Source organism: Hydra vulgaris, chromosome 14 (assembly GCF_038396675.1).
Source record: "Hydra vulgaris chromosome 14, alternate assembly HydraT2T_AEP".
Taxonomy (NCBI): domain Eukaryota; kingdom Metazoa; phylum Cnidaria; class Hydrozoa; order Anthoathecata; family Hydridae; genus Hydra; species Hydra vulgaris.
In genome coordinates this window covers 12,560,308-12,578,030 of record NC_088933.1, presented here as the reverse complement: position 1 = coordinate 12,578,030, position 17,723 = coordinate 12,560,308, and the positions used below count along the sequence as shown (strand labels likewise).

The 17,723-nt window shown below is 28.3% G+C and overlaps 2 protein-coding genes across 2 annotated transcripts; one reads left to right on the top strand and one right to left on the bottom strand.

Annotated features, from left to right (window-relative positions):
- Nucleotides 1–7,740: 7,740 nt before the first annotated feature.
- LOC136090926 (uncharacterized) lies at nt 7,741–8,763 on the top strand. Its single transcript, XM_065817903.1, has one exon. It carries the CDS (start codon nt 7,741–7,743, stop codon nt 8,761–8,763), a length of 1,023 nt encoding a protein of 340 aa, XP_065673975.1.
- An 80-nt stretch (nt 8,764–8,843) lies between these two features.
- Nucleotides 8,844–10,385, bottom strand: LOC136090698 (uncharacterized). Its single transcript, XM_065817539.1, has 2 exons — nt 9,930–10,385; nt 8,844–9,626 (listed from the first exon to the last, which is right to left on the bottom strand). Exons 1-2 carry the CDS (start codon nt 10,067–10,069, stop codon nt 8,849–8,851), a joined length of 918 nt encoding a protein of 305 aa, XP_065673611.1. The 5' UTR covers nt 10,070–10,385; the 3' UTR covers nt 8,844–8,848.
- Between the last annotated feature and the right edge of the window lie 7,338 nt (nt 10,386–17,723).

The following is a 17,723-nucleotide window of genomic DNA, read 5'->3' as shown; positions in this document are numbered from 1 at the left end:
TAAAGAGCAATATAGAATGCGAAAAAATGATCTCTAAAGATTATTAGATCGGTACTCAATCGGTTGAACAGATATCACTGAATATATTAGCCGAGCCGATTCCGGATATAGCATCTTCAACAATTTTAGGCCCTACACTTTTTATTGCAACTAATACAGTAATATTTCAAAAAGAATCAAGCAATATATATAATTCCATTGCAGATTAAATTACGTCTGTTACTGATACAATTAAAAGAACATCTGATAAAAAGATTGAGGCAATAAAATCTAAAGTTGTAAAGTTGCACAATAAACTTGGAAAACAAATAGAATTTAAATTAACACAATCATCTATTAAGAATGTTAAAAAATAATTTATAGCTACAGGTGAAAAAGGTTATAATGCTTTATCATTTACGAATCTTTTAAAAAATAGTGCTATTAAAATACTATATGAAAATACAAAATCAAAGGTTTATATGGTTTTTTCTTGTGAAATGGAGCGTACTGATATTAATACAGGAGAAACTAAAATCACAACTGCTGCATTTGCAGCAAAGAATCGAGTTGTATTAGAATCAACAGATTTGAATGAATTATATGAAATATCAAAGCTGAGAATTCTAGAAAATTTATCATCATTTCAACAGGTGGGGTCAGGTTGGAGGTTTGTTTCTATTAAAAAGATGGATATAAACATTATTGAGTATAATTCTATTAAAGCTAAATCATATATTCCACTTGATAAAAATTTGCAACTAAAAAGGCAATAGTTAATATAAAAAATGAAGATAGTGAGTGTTTTAAGTGGTGTATCGCATGAGCATTAAATGCAACAGATAAGCATTCTGAAAGAGGAGATAACAAACTGAAAAAATAAAGCTGAAAAAATAAAGTTGGGAAAAAATAGAATTTTTATTATTAATCATTAAACCAAACTACACAATTTGAGAAAAATAATGCAGATATCAGTATCAATGTATTTGGGCATGAAGATTCAGAAGTATATTTTACTTGTGTCGAAAAATAATAATCATTAACATTTAATAGATTTACTATTAATCTCAAATGGTGCTACTAATCATTATTGTTTAATAAAAAGTTCAACTAGATTTCTTTCTTCACAAACATCTAAGAATTAATGTACTATGCACTATTGCAGAAATTGCTTATTAAGATTTAATACTGAAGAATCTTTATCTAATCATAAATTGTATTGTGACACACATAATTCAGTAGGTATTGAACTTCTAAAATCAAATTCAACAATGCAATACAATAATCAAAATAGATCTATGAGAGTACCGTTTGTAGTATGTGCCGACTTTGAAAGTTTTATCAACCCAATAAATACTTGTACACCCAATCGGAATGATTCCTATATTAAGCAATATTAAAGAAATATTTCATGTTCACTCTGTTATTATAATAAATGTTTTGACGAAAGTATTTGTCAAAGCAGTCCAGTCACATTTACTGCAAGTAATGAAACAGATAATGTTGCACACAAATTTGTTGACAGCTTAAATAAAAATATTAGAAAAATTTTTGACACGATTAAATTTTCAAAAAGGATGATACTTACTCCTGAAAACAATGATGATTTTAATGCTGCTATATCATATCACATTTGAGGAAAAGATCTTGAAAATGATAGTGTACGTGACCACTGCCATATTCCTGGAAAATTTAGAGGTGCTGCTCTTAATGTTTGTAATTGGAATTATAAAATAAAGCACTGATTGGGTTAATTCTAATAATAAATTGTCTGAAACTCAATTACCACCACAAGAATCGTTCTTTTTAAAATTAAATGATGAAGATATAAGTGATGATGATTACCCACATGCACAAATTGTATGGAATGAGTATAAATATAAAACATCTAGAGATTACCATGATTTGTAAAAATTTTCAGATGTGATTTTACTAACTGAAGTATTTGATAATTTTAAAGATGTTTGTATTAATTGCAATAAATTAGATCCTGCTCGATATTATACATCACCAAGATTAGCTTGGGATGCAGCATTAAAGAAAACAAAAATAAAATTAGATTTGCTGAGTGAGTATAATATGATATTAATGATAAAGCAAGGAATAAGAGGTAAAATTAGTATGATATTTAATAGATTAGGAGCTTCTAATAATAAGTACATGCGTGATGTGCATGACCAAGGCAAACAATCAACTTATATACAGTATCTAGATGCTAATAATTTATATGGGTGGGCAATGAGTAAACCACTTCCAACACATGGTTTTAAATGGATGGATGACAACGAGTTAACAAACTGGAAATCAATTTCTTGTGTACTAGAAGTTGATTTAGATTACCCTGAAAATCTACATGATGGTCATAATGATTATCCACTGGCACCTAAAAGAATAACTGTTGATAATGTTGAAAAATTAATATCTAACTTAAATTATTAGAAAAATTATATACTTCATAATGAAAATCTTAAATTACGTGAAAGATTAGGATTAAAGATTACAAAAATTCATAGAGGTATAAAGTTTCAAAAAAGAGCATGGTTAAGTGAATGCATTGAACTAAATACAAACATAAGTACTAGTGCAACTCATGATTTTGAAAAAGACTTTTTTAAACTAATGAATAATTCAGTATTTGGAAAAACAATGGAGAATAATGAAAACAGAGTTGATATTAGATTAGTAACAAACAGAGATGATGCTGTTAAATTAGCATCTAAACCCAACTATGAAAGTAGAACAATGTTTGATGAAAACTTAATAGCAATGCATAAGAAAAGAACATAATTACTTTTAACAAACCAATTTACTTAGGTAGGTGTATATTAGATTAAAGCAAAACACTAATGCATGAATTTCACTATGATTACATAAAAAATAAATAGTCTGATTGAACTAAACTATTATTCACAGATAAAGATTCTTTAGGATGCAAAATAATAACAGAAGATTTTTAAGCAGATATTTCTAGTGATATTGAAAGCAAATTTGATACAAGTGAATTTGACCCAAAGCACCCAGCAATTAATGATGTAGGTTTTAAATTTAGTGGTTATAAGAAAGTTATAGGCATGTTTAAAGATGAATCGGCAGGAGCACAAATTGAAAAATTTATGGGACTCAGATCAAAGTTGTATTCTTACAAAGTACATGGAAAAGATAACAAAAAATGTAAGGAAGTAAAGAAAAATGTTGTTAAAGAATATATAACACGTAAAGATTACAAAGATTGTTTATTAAGTAAGAGGAATTATGTTAGGAAAATGAATGTAATAATCCCATTTACATGAAACTTACACAGCAGTCAATAAAATAACATTAGGCGCAGAAGACGATAAAAGAGTTATTTCAGAAGATGGCATACACACATTAGCATATGGGCACTACAAACTAAAAGAACAAAAATGGAAAAGATTTGGCAAACACGTTAGTAGGCACTACAAACTATAAGAAAAAAAACAATAATTTAATATTAAAAATGGAAAAGATTAATAACAACTATCATAAACTTATCAATGTTGAAGGAACAATTTTACCACATGAGCCACTAACAAATTTTCAATTAATCAAAGCAGCAAAAAAACTAAAAATAAAACATTTTATAGGTGTATTTGTAAGAGATGAACTACCTAAAAATAAACAAAAAAAAAAAGAACGAGGAATATTAAATACAAGAGATTTAAGTACAAAAGGATTTCATTGGAATTGTTGGTACAAAGATGAAGATAAAAAACTAAGTTTTATACTCAGCCACCACCAGAAGAAATTGTTAATTATTTAAAAAATCCCGTTTAATATAATAGTGAAAGAGTTCAGTTTGGAAGTACCTAATTCTGTAGACACTTGTATCTTTGCGTTTTACAAAAACTAGATGAAGGATATGATTTTCACAATATTATTAATAATCTACGGTAATTTGCTTTTTAAAAATTTTTTATATATATAAAAATGGCTGTTGATAAATTGGGAAGCAACAATAGTTCAACTACAAATTAAGTAGCTAATGGTTTAACATCATCTCAAGCTAGTAATTTGTTTATTAGGAGAGATGGAAAAAATAATGCAACTGGTAATACTAACATAAATACATACAAATTAATAAATGTACCAGAACCTACTAACTCAAATGACACTGCTACAAAAAATTATGTTGATAAAATAATATGTAATCCTAATTATACAAAATTCAAGTTTAACTTGCTTTGGAGTAAAATCACAGACTCTTGCACCACATACAGGTACTGAAGGAACAGTATCTTTTAATTAACCTACTGGTCCTGGTATTCTCAGAAGATTATGGTTAGCAATTACAGGAACAATTACTACTGGAAGTGTAACATATTTATTAAAATATACGCAGATAATACACTTTGCATAGGATATTCTTCTTCTTCTTTTACAAATATTAACGGAATAAATAATATAGGTCTAACCGCTGCTTTTTTGTTTGCTCTACTTTGTTGGACCATTTTATGTAAAATCTTTACAAGATTGTTATGCGTTTACTAATAATGCATACTTTACACTTGATTTACCATTTAAAACCAATCTAGCAATTCAATTGCTTAATAAAACAGGTAATAGACTAAAATATTGGTTACAGCCTTTTATTACAATAAGTTCATCACTACCACAATCAATTTTATCTCTTAAATTATACTCATCAACATTTAGATATTTGAATACAACTTATGGTAGAAAATATATGTTATTGAACACTACAGACAGCGGTAATGGTATTTATTTAAAATATGCTAGATTTCATGTTGTTGGCGTATCTGGAGATTGGTGGGAATCAAGAGTACGCATGTATGGCACACTCAATTCTCCTGTAAATGCTAACTCTGTTGGTTACATAATATTTGTACTGTATAATTATTATAACTATAATAATTATACAGTATTTCCTGGATATGATGTTGATAGTAAATATTTTTACTGCTCATCTGATTTAGAAGATTTTTATCTTTCTTTATGGAACGGTGCTAATATTACCTCATTTAATAATACATCAGCTGGACTATTGTATTATTCAAAAGAAATAGTTGATTCTACGACTACTATTTTATTTAAACTCTGGGAATGATTAAATTGGAAAATCTGGCAGTTTTTATGCTTTAATAGGATAATTTTACTATTACGCATGAAAAATTTGTTCAGATGTAATTTTTATTTTTATTTGGCTTAGAAATTATGTTTGTATAACAAACATAATTTAGCTTAGAATTTATGGTTATGATACAACCATAATTTTATTTTTATATTTTTTATATATTTTTTTTATTTTGGCTCAGAAATTAAGGTTGTGATGTAACCATAATATATTAATAGATTATGGCTGTATAACAACCATAATTTTTTTTTTTTTTTTTGTATATATTTTTTATTTTAGCTTAAAAATTATGGTTGTGATGTAACCATAATTTATATATAGATTAAGGTTATGATGAAGCTTTTTTTTTTGGTCCAGAATCGGGACTTTATACTACTTGCTAAATTATTTACTTATAGTTTCAAACTGAATTGATTTAGCAATCTTTTTATTCAGTTTATATACTTACAAATATAACACCGTTTTTTTAAATGTTCTGTGTTAAAGAATGCGATGTTTATTGATTTTTTAGTAGTATTAGATTAAATGTAAAAACTCTTCATTAAAATCTAATTTTGATTTAACCCTTAGAGAAGTTGATTTTTTATAATTGCAACTTTTAAAACTTAAAAAAGGTTGTTTGTATTGAGTCTTGGCAGTGAAGACGCATTTCGAAAATGCACTTTTACTGCCAAGCGCTCCAATTAGCGCAATTTTTTCAAAAGATTTTGTTACCGTAAAACGGTATTTTGATAGTTTTGGTATTACCGTAAAACGGATTTTGGTATTACCGTAAAACGGATTTTGGTATTACCGTAAAACGGTATTACCGTAAAACGGATTTTGATAGTTTTGAGCATTTTTGCAATAATGCTTTTTGTTATAACATTTTTCTCTGATTTTTTTTTCCATTATTACATTATACCTTTCCTTTATAGGATTTCATTAGTTTTTTTTTTCTTATATGGTCGTACTAGTTTTTTTTTTAAGTATAAAAAGTTATCAATCTCTAGTTTGTTGTAACTTCGATAACCTATTAATTCCTTATGGCTTATTAATTTAACTCTCTTCACAAGTGTCATTAACAATTTTTTTTGAAGTTTTACTCAATTAGGACACAATATACAAGCAAATTTATGACACATTATTGGTAAAATTATCAATTTAGAAAACAATATCATTATCGATTATATCCACAAAATGGACAAAAAAAAACAAAAAACAATTTAATGTTAATATGCTAAAAATAGCAATATAGGATGTTATAATATATATGTGTATAATATAAAAAGCAATGTTTGAAATACTATATAGTAATGTTCTGTCTGCTGGTAGCAAATCTGATACACTTAGCGCATTTTGTCAACGTTTTTTTTCTTTGCAGCCTGTATCTGATATAGTGAAGAGTATATAACTGATGAAAATAACTGACGAGTGGTATATTCCAGTAGTATTATAACTGGAATGTAGCACTTAAACATTTAAATATGGATTTTTAAAAAGCAACTTATCCCAAAAAATGAAAATCCTAAGATTTTGGGCATTTTTCGGTGACATTTAAAAGTCATTATTTTTGTTGTTTAGGTCAAGTTAATCCCAAAACATTTGCACGAGTATGAGCTACTTCACAATCATAATAATTTCAAAAATATACGCAGTATACAATTATATAATAGAAAAAAAAATAGTATTAGTTGTTTATTTTGCAATTACATTTTAAGGCCGATACTTTTATAACTAACTGGCAAAATTATCAAAGTCACCTTTACTATCAAAGTCACACTGTTTTACGGTATTTAGACAAATATTTTATTATACAACTTTCTCCTGCCAACGTAATTAAAATTTTTGCTTTAAAATGTTCCCCGGTACCAATAGAAATACATCTCCAATAGATTTTTCGGGTCATTTCCAAATAATTATGACTCCATTTTAGACAACTGTGATTGATACTGTGATTGCTAATAGAGTTTCAATAAATTTGTGTTCTTATTCCCGACACACACTTTTAAATATGACATTTAACTTTCTTTCTTCAAAGAGTCAAGGTTCATTCTTCTAAATATAAGTATTATATACAGTCATATAAGTAGTAGAACAATCTCATTATAGGAGAGTAGTAGCTAAAGTGGTATACTACTTTCATTAGGGTAATGTGTAAAAGTAAAAATTAATTAGTTAAGATGACATTTAAGTTGACATTCAATGGAAAGAATAGCCAAATCTAAGAGTCTTTCTTGACAACTTGTAAAATCAATAACATTTCGGTTAAGAAAGGAAAGCATTGAATATTTACAAACTAAAGGTATCAAACATTGGTTGTTTTATGTTTAAATGTTAAGAAAATTTTTCTCCTTGCTTATACCCAGTTCACACTAAATTCTGTTTTAAATAAACATGTTTTAATGTAAACATAGTTTTATAATAAACATGTTTTCAGTTTTCTTGCGTTCAGATTGAACGTTCTTTAGTATTTATATTAACGTTCGAAAATGGCGCTCTCAAAGAAAAACTTGATCTCGAAGTTACGAGTATTATTGTACATATCAAGGAAAAAAAGAAGACTGCAATTGCAGCACATACTGATAAACTGTATTACTGCTTATAATTTTGCGGTTTACAGAAAAATTTGGACTAAACCTCGCAGTCAAAGCTTTTGGTACGAAACAATGGTAAACTGTTGGAACGAAGATGATTGGATAAAAAACATAAGAATGTCTAAAGCAGCCTTTAATTATCTGTGCAAGGAAGTTTCACCTTTTATGCCTATACAAGGCACTAACTTTCGTAAATCTTTGCCTTTAGAAATGAAGTTAGCTGTGACACTTTACTTTTTAAGTGGATCTGCAGATTACCGAACAATAGCCAATTTATTTGGCTTAGGAAAATCAACTGTTTGTACAATAGTTCACAGAATTTGTAAACATTTTGTTGATAACTTAATGAAGAAATACATTTCCTTACCCTCAAGGGAAGAAACAATGGAGATTATAGTAAGTTTTGAAAAATTATATGGTTTTCCACAAGTAGTTGGAGCAGTTGATGGATGTCACATAAGAATAAAGGCTCCTCATAAAAATTCAGAGGACTATATAAACAGAAAAGAATATCACTCCATTATTTTACAGGGATTGGTAGACAGCAAGTATTTATTTAGAGATATTTTTGTAGGGTGGACTGGCAAATCACACGATTCAAGGGTTTTTAAAAATTCTCCCTTATATAAAGAGTGTCTGGCTAGAACCTTTTTACCTACAAACTTATCTAAAATAATTGATAATATTGAAATTGGTCCTCTTATCCTTGGTGATTCAGCATATCCCCTTAAAAATTGGCTTATGAAACCTTACTCAGATCGTGGAAATCTTAGTATAGAAGAAGCAAAGTTTAACGTTTCTCTTAGTAAATGTCGTGTGGTGGTGGAGAATGGATTTGGAAGATTAAAAGGTCGATTTCAATGTCTTTTAAAGAGATTAGATACAACAGTTGAACACACAGTCAATATTGTTGCAACATGTTGTATACTACATAACTTCTGTACTTTGACAAAGCAAAAGTATTTAAATGAATGGATTGAACAAACAGAAATTGACTTAGTAAACCCTATATTAAACCACAGTTGCATTGAACTTGACAATAAAGCTGAGTTTATTAGAAATTCCATAAAAAAACATTATTTTACAACTGTTTAGTTGTAAATGATTTTTTTCAAACAATGTTGTAAAAGGCATGGTTTATTTTATTTTGAGAAAAAAATAACAAAACAAAGAAATTGCTTCACATTTTTTTAATCATAATTAAAAACTCTATCTCAGTCCCACTTTTAAGACGTTTAACATCCTTATCATTTCGGATAAGTACATTTGGTAACTTGGTAATCAATAAAGATGCATTATCTTGAACTGAAAATTCCTCTTTTATTGTGCAAGTAAGTTTTTCTAGTGTCAAATCTGCCAATGAAAGTTCTATTTCAATAAAATATAAATCTTCAACTTGACGAACTTTTAATATAACACATGATTCTTCTTGTTTGTGGTTTTCTAAAATACTTTCTAAAATTTTATGATCAATATCAGCCTGAGAGGTCATAAATTTATTAACAGTGGCATTTAATTGTTCAAACATTACCTCACTTCTTGATTTTTTCTTTTTGGATTTTTTAAAGTAAAAACTATTATCTTTTTTTACCAACTCTTCAGATTTAGAACTTGACGGAGTAGTTTCAATGTCTATATGTTCACAGTTTACTAACTCATTAACACAATTATTAAAATTATTCACTTCTGCAGTTTTTTCAATAATAACATTCATGCCTGAGGAACTTTTCAAAAAAGTTGGTAATGTGGTTGGTTTGTCACTAAGAACCTTATCAATTTCATCAAAGCAGGATGGTTTTTTGGAAGGACCAGTCCCACTTGTATTTCGTTTATTATCAATATAATTGCGATATGCACTTGTCAATGTGTGAATTCTTGTTTTACACATCTCTTTATCTCTGTCTTCATATCCAGAAGCTTGCAAGAATAGCAAAATTTCCTCCCAAATTTTTCCTTTTCTAAAATCCAAAAAATATGAAGTTATATATATATATATATATATATATATATATATATATATATATATATATATATAATATATATATATATATTGTGCTAACTATCAAAGAGAAATAAATATCTTGTTGTAAAAAGTACAATTTATAAACATTCATTTCCTTGTTTATTCAATATTAATGTAATTCGTAATCACTTCTTGTCTATTTGTGATTTATTTAAACTATTTAGTAACGAGTGGTTTGATTTTATTTAACAAGTTATTTCAATTTGATCCAACTTAACTGAAAAAAACAAAACAAAACCTTGTGCATGACTTCAACTTTTCTTGGATATTATCTTCTGACCATTTACTAATTAGTATTTTTGTTTCCTCATCATCCCAATGTCTAGCTCTCTTTCTAGATTTAACTTTTTCTTCAGCAACAGCTTTTTCCTCCGCCATTTAAAAACAGTTCAGGGTAATAAAACGCAATTAAAACAACCTCGCGACGTTGTTTTATTAAAACAACTTTTAACGTTGCGTGTTTTAATTAAAACCAATTTTAAATTTGATGAGAATAGTAAAATGTAAAACGCGTTTAAAATACGACAATTAAAACGTGTTTTATCGTCAGTATGAACGGGGTATTATTAGAATAATAAAATGGTAAATAACGCTGGTAAAATGGTGTTAAACAGATTTGGAACCAACAAAGTTCAGCAACATCATCGTAATAATATGATAAAATGGTGTTTCTTCATAGGTGAAAAATAAAAGAATCTTAAATATATAATATAAAACATAAATAATAAAACAAACAAAAAAAAAACGTTGTGTTTATATATATATATATATATATATATATATATATATATATATATATATATATATATATATATATATATATATATATATAATACATATATATATATATATATATATATATATATATATATATATATATATATATATATATATATATATATATATATACATACATATATATATATATATATATATATATATATATATATATATATATATATACATATAATTATTTTTCATAACTTTTCATAAAAAAACTTAAAAAACCGTTTTATGAAGTTAAATAATTTAGACACTTTAACAAAATAAACTAGTGGAATTATGCTATGTGGAACTAGTGGAATTATATTATGTCAATATTGACAAGGCAATTGTTATGACGTCAAAAATAGATTAAGCAATTGTGTTTATTTTATCTGTGTCATATTGAATTGATTTGATTTTGAAAAATTAGGATATATTTTCGATTTTTTTAATTACTAAATTATTATAATTTTTTTTAAAAATATATTTCATTGTTTATAAACAAAATGAATTACAGAAAAGTTTGACGTTGTAAAATATTTTCAACATCAAACTTTTCGTCAAAAAAAAAACAAGTGGCATATATATATATATATATATATATATATATATATATATATATATATATATATATATATATATATATATATATATATATATATATATATATATATATATATATATATATATATATTAAGAGCGGATCAAGTTTTTTTGTTTTTTGAGATAATAAATATAAACAAGTTGAAAAAATTTTAAAAAATATTTTATTAACTTGTTGTTCTCATGCTAACTTCCAGACATGGAGCAAACTCCAAATACTTATATGTTTATGCTTGTGTGAAATGAGGGTGCTTGACGTTGGGGTTGCAATGATTGGAGCCTGGGAACCAAAAAGCCCGAACATTTCGGCCACATGTGCCCCCAGCATGAGAACAACAAGTTAATAAAATATTTTTTAAAATTTTTTCAACTTGTTTATATTTATTATCAAGTATAAAATTTTATACAATTATCTCTGAGCGTTCAAAAATAATGATCTTATAAAATTTGTAAACCCCTAAATTTAAGAAGGGTGCAAACCTTATATAGTCACAATTTTTGAACCCTATGAGATTAGTCTATGTAATTTAAAATTTTTTAATGAATATAAATTAAGTTGAAAAAATATTAAAAAAATATTTTAGATAAAATTATATATAAATTACTACTTACAAAGAATAATGAATAAAATTTATTTAAAAAAACTTCAAAAATCCTTTAAAATTATTATTCTTCATAATTAAAAATATGGCCTGATAAAATTATTGGAAAATTATACGTTTATATTATATGCAAACGTAATTGGGTTTATTTGGTACACTATTTATGTCAATACCATTGGGTTTTGATGATTAATTATTTACGGGGGAAGAGGGTAAGGAGTATAATAACCCCTCCCCGCCATACCCAAGGATAACAATTTGCAAGAAACAGGCTTTTTGAAAAATAATGCAACATGTTAATTTAATGGTACAATAATAAAGTGATGTAATAAATTTTAGTCTGCAGTATAGTAGTTATATTGAAACAAAATATATTTATGGAAACAAAAAATAAAATAAAGTTAGTTGACCAATTATTTAATAGAAATCCCGAAAAAAACTCTACCAAAAAAACAACTTTGTCAACAACGTTTATGCTTAATTTGGTTTGCTTTGTTTTCTTTGAAAAAGTGTTGCGTGTGCATGTGTGGTATTAGTTTAATTCTTGGCTTGTTTAAAGCAACTTTAGAAATTAATTTATTTATTTGTTTGTTAATAGTTTTCAAATCATTTGTTAGTTCTTGATTTTATTTATTAAAAAAAAATAAAACGCTGTACTGCCTTTTATCGTTACTAGTTATATTGTAAAGATGAATGTTATTGCAATATTGTTGGATGTTAACGGACTATATGATAATATTTGTTTGAAAAAAAAATGCATCAAAGAACTGCAACTCAAACTAATTGTTACGGGAAAAGTCACAAGTCTTGTAACATCTTGAGACGAAGAATTGTGACTCAAGAGTTAAGTTTTAATTATAATAATTATATTTAATTCATTAGACGAATGTATTAACTGTTATTATTTTAAACCGATTTTCATTTCTTAGTTTTAACTTGTCTCCATTATCTTTTCTTATATCTCCTGAGAACTTGTTTTTTTTAATATTTAAAAGCATCAAAATTCAGTATTTTATAGTAAAGTATACTTAACTATAATAACATATATGTTGTTATTCAAGCACCACTTCAAAAGTATGGAGAAAAACAAAAGAGTATTTTAGCTTTAAGTAAAAAATTTAAGTCTTATTGCTTTTTCTTATTACTATTAATTGCTAATCTTTTGTATTTTACGGATTAAAAAGGAAAAAGAAACACTTACTTAAGAAAAGAAACATTTACTTAACCATTCAAAATGTTAATAGCTGCAATACAAATCAAAGATATGACAACAGAAAAATTCGTTAATAACATATAAAAAAGCAGATTTGCCTTAAGATATACTTTCCGCACATAAAGAAGTTTAACCATACATGCATATTAAAAGGTGGACATTCTGCAAAGTAAATAAAACTGAAAAATGAGGATTGTTTATTTATTGCTTCTTATTGCTTCAATATTTACAAAAACGATAACAATCAATAAGGCCAAGAAGAATAGTTTCTTGAATTCAAACATGTTCGCCACAAAAGAAAGTCATAAGAATATTTCCATGAGAGACAAGCTGTTACCAGTGCAGGTAATTGATGCTTCGCAAATAAATCGTGCAACACTCGTACTTAACGCTTCGTCTAGATCTTCTTTACATAACAGAGTCAATAAAGAAAAGGCTACTGGAAACAGTTCAATTAATGAAATAAACGAACTGATCCTCAATACTGAAAAAAAAGTTCAAAAAGTGTTCCAGCAACTTCACCAAAAAATAGAGCAAACTATATTGGTAAGGAAACGGCAAGCAATAAACCTACTATGCAGGAATATTTGTGAACGACGCTTCGATGCTTGTATTAAATTTGATAGCTCATCAAACATCGCTGTTTTGGGAGCATTGCTTACAATGTGTAAAGAAGCGCAGACTAGTTGTGAAAAAAGAGAATGTTTTGCTCAAAAGTTTGGTAAAGAAAATGTCCTGTAGAAAACAATATAACAATAAATGAACAAAAGAATGTTTAATGCTTTTGTAAAATTCAATTTTTTTTTTACTTATTTTTTTTCAACACTGTTAAACTATTTAAATTAAATATTACAAAATACTTTAATGCATTTTTTATAAACAGTTATGTAACATTTAGCTAAAATTAACAGCTGTGGCTCAGTGGTTAGTACCCTTGAGCCACAGCTCAGCTTTTCATTAACAAGTAAAATCATGTATGTTTTTCATCTATGTTTGCATTAAGATTTACCTAGTTTTCAATTTAAAACACTCCTGAAATCTGTTGAAAAAGAAAAATCAATTAAAAAAAATAATTGTTTAGAAAAATTACATTTGATATCACAAAACTCTGACATCACGGACTATGCGTAAGACAGAGTCTTTTTTTGCAGTTAAACTCATCTCAGCACTCGATGCTAGTTCAAAAATATAGAATTAAATTTAACAGTAGTGCGGTTTTTCTTTGATTTAGAGGACTTGGAGATTATTTTTGTAATAACAATTTCAACATCTTGAAGCGTAACATTCTTCCCAGTAGACAGCTGGGTTTTCTTCTTTTTTTTCGAACAATCTTTAGTAAGAAACTCTGTCCTTTATTTTCTAACTGTTCAAGGAAATCTTTGTCATCAACATTTTTATCTATAGACTGGTTTTCAGGCAAGCAATCTAGCAGTTTTTGTTTATTCAAGGGATAAATACCATAACTTTTAAACCCAGCTATCAAATCCTATACTTGATTTATTTCCAAACTTGACAATAACACTTTTAGCAGTGTTAGAAAATAATCATTAGAATTGGTTGAAAATTTAGGCCCTTATGTAGACTCCACGCCATGATCTTTTCATAGCCGCAAATAAAGCATCATACGATGGTTGAGTTAGCAAAGTTGAATTTAGATGGAGCAAACAAACCAAAAATTATGATCTTAACTTAGCTTTACCACATGTAAACTGAAATGTGGAGATAAGTTATACCCAATGATAACTTTTGATCCACTTCAGTTTCTTATACTGGACAAATACTTGATTTGAACCAGACCTCAAAACATACAGCACCAATCCATCCAATTTTGGAGTTGTTAGCCCGTTTAGTATCCAAGTGGACCACATATTTTTTATTTATTTATTACATATATTTTTTATTTATTATATTATTATTTTATTACATATTGTCTTGTGTACAATATGTAATAAAAGATACAGAATACAGTAATACATACAGAAGCAAGAAAATTCTTTCAGCATTCTCTAGAAACATGAACAATACTGCACTTTTACTATAATTGCAGATGTTTTCCACATATTTTGCGCTCCTCCTACATAGCTCACTTTTGTTTCCTAGAATATCTGTAAGATTAATATCCTTATACCCATATACATTAAGGTGGAACATCTTCAATAACTATTTTTAAATTGTCCATGTAGTTTTTAATGTCGACAGCAGATACGTCAGCTCTAAACTTTTTTTTGTTAGAACTAAATTAGACTAGTCAAATTTTTATGCTGTTTTAAAAATGACTTCGTCCACTCATAGCCAAAGAGATTTATTTTAAACTGATTCAGACATGATAAACGGCAGAAATCTTCTTGCCTCCACGTTTCTTCCGCAGCTATTGGCGGCCGCTTCCCAAAACTTTTTTTGCCTACAGAATGTTCTGGCTTCCACCTCCAGATGATTCCGCCTCCCAATTGAAGGCCGCCGTTAGAAATTTGTTTTAGAGGCAGAATTTTTTGGATGCTACCGCCAATCGGGAGGCGAAAGCCACTGGGAGCCGCCGTCAGAAGATACTTTAGAGGCAACGTGATTTGGAAATTGCCTAAAGTGGCTTCCGCCTCCCGTTTGATGGCCGCATTCAGAAGCTTTATTTTGAGACATTATTTGTATTGGAGGCCACCGCCAATCGGGAGCCGGAAGCCATTGATGGCCGCCGTTTGAAGATATTTTGGAGGCAAGATAATTTGGAGGCCGTCTCCAGTGGCTTCTGCCTTCCAATTGGCTGCGCCAGCCAGAAATTTTTATTGAGGCAGAATGTTTTGGAGGCTGCCGCCAATTGGGAGGTAGAAACCAATAACGGTCGTTGTCATAAGTTATTTTGAAGGCAAGACGGTTTGGAGGACGCCTTCAGTGGCTCTTGCCTTCTTTTAGGCTGCTGACGCCAGAAATTTTTTATAGAGGCAGAATATTTTGGAGGTTGCCTCCCATCGGGAAGTGGAAGTCACTGGCGGCTGCCGTCAAAACATTTTTGGAAGCAAGATGATTTGGAGACCGCCTTCAATGGCTTCGGCCTCCCAATTAACTGCTGTCGCCAGAACTTTTTTATAGAGGCAGAATGTTTTGGAGGCCGCCGCCAATCGGGAGACGAAAGCCATTGACGGTCATTGTCAAATCGTCAGGTTAGAATTATTTTGTTCTAACTCTGCATTTGTTTAAACTGAGATAAATCCAGTTTTTAAACTGTAATGCAGTAGAATTGGAAATATATTTTTCATTAATGAAAACTTTTTTTAATACTTGGCTATATACTAAAAATAATAATTTGTTTTGAAAAAAAAAGTAAGTTGCTCAAACTGCTATTATGGCCCGACCCTGTTTGGAGATAAATTCGATAGATACATTTTGCGTTAATATTATTTTGTGCTATCTCCATATTTTAGTAAAAACAGTTTAAACGTTTTGAAAAAAGCAAATGAATTACAACAAATTACTTTTAACTTAGGCTTTAAACGCAAATATAGAAACCTAATGCACTTCGTTGGAAATCTTAAATGGATGGGATGATATAATTAACTTTCTTATTGCTACTTAGTCAGAATTCAACTGATATTGCTTCTGGAAGGATGGGCAGCTTTTATTAAGAGCTATATTATTTAAAGAAAATCATTTCTATCTAAAAAGATTTATTGAAAATAAACAAACAAAATTTTTAATACAAATAACATGTTAATAACAGTTTATACAACTTATACAACTTATAAAAGTGAATGTTGCATAACATAACTAAAGTATATAAATAAAACAATTAAAATAAAATTTGTTTCCGGATTGAATAGTTGAAAAAAAACTACTGAAATAAGGTTTTATAGAAACAAACATCTACAGCTGGCATGTATGGGTACATAGAAACAATGTCTTTTACTTTCTCACTAGAAATTTCAATATTATGTGGAAAACAAGATGCCAATGGAATTGATGGTTCTTCAAGATTACTTCCTGATCCTCTAGTGTTTTTTGGCTTAGATAGCCGTGCCTCTTTATAAATATCTGTAAAACGATTCTTGAAATACACATGACCAGGAGCATTAGACCTATATACAAGTGTTTTGACATTAAAGTATGGAACCTTTTTGTAGTTCATAAGACAAGCAATTTTTGACAAGACAAGCAATTTTTGAGAAATTTTTGATGTCCTTTTTTTGCATTTGGTATACAAAAAATGGTTTACGTTGGTTAACATTTAACATTGCTTTTACCAACTCGGGAGGGCTGAATATTTCTGCTGAATGTAATGATTTCTCAATCTGACTATGTATATTATCACATTCCTGAATGGAGCTATGCCCTGGCTCACAATACTTTTGTTCAATGATTTCAATACTTGGATGATCAATAAGAAACTCACGCAATGCAGCTGACATATGACTGTTTCTATTTTGTGGAACACAAGAATCAAACCAAAGAAAAACTTGTCAATATTAGGAAGATCCTTGTAAACTTGATTTAGCATACATATCACAGCACTAGCAATATCGTTACCAGAACGACCAGACATACCTTCATGCCATAATACACAATATGCTTTTTTGGTTAAGCGAAGAGTAACCTGTTAAATTATAACAACTGAGCTTTCTTTTATAAAAGAAGTTTCCCACCTTACTTTTTGGCAAGCTCAAGACATTTTGTAGATCAATACAAACTATGGTTGTGGTAGGGGAGTTCAACTTTCGATCCTTATCTCTCTCGATCTTTGTTTCATTTTTTGATGCAATATGCTTGTTATACTTTTGGATTTGCTCTTCATTTGCATTTTCAAGAATGCAAAATTGGTAGCATGTATCACACAGATCTTTTTTCGACTTTTGAAATTCAATAT

Excerpts from the sequence above, each read along its gene's own strand:
- LOC136090698 (XM_065817539.1), bottom strand. The coding sequence starts at position 10,069 with ATGGCGGAGGAAAAAGCTGTTGCTGAAGAAAAAGTTAAATCTAGAAAG. Across the intron at positions 9,627-9,929 it reads AAGTTGAAGTCATGCACAAG|AAAAGGAAAAATTTGGGAGG; the intron begins GTTTTGTTTTGT and ends TTTGGATTTTAG.
- LOC136090926 (XM_065817903.1), top strand. The coding sequence starts at position 7,741 with ATGGTAAACTGTTGGAACGAAGATGATTGGATAAAAAACATAAGAATG.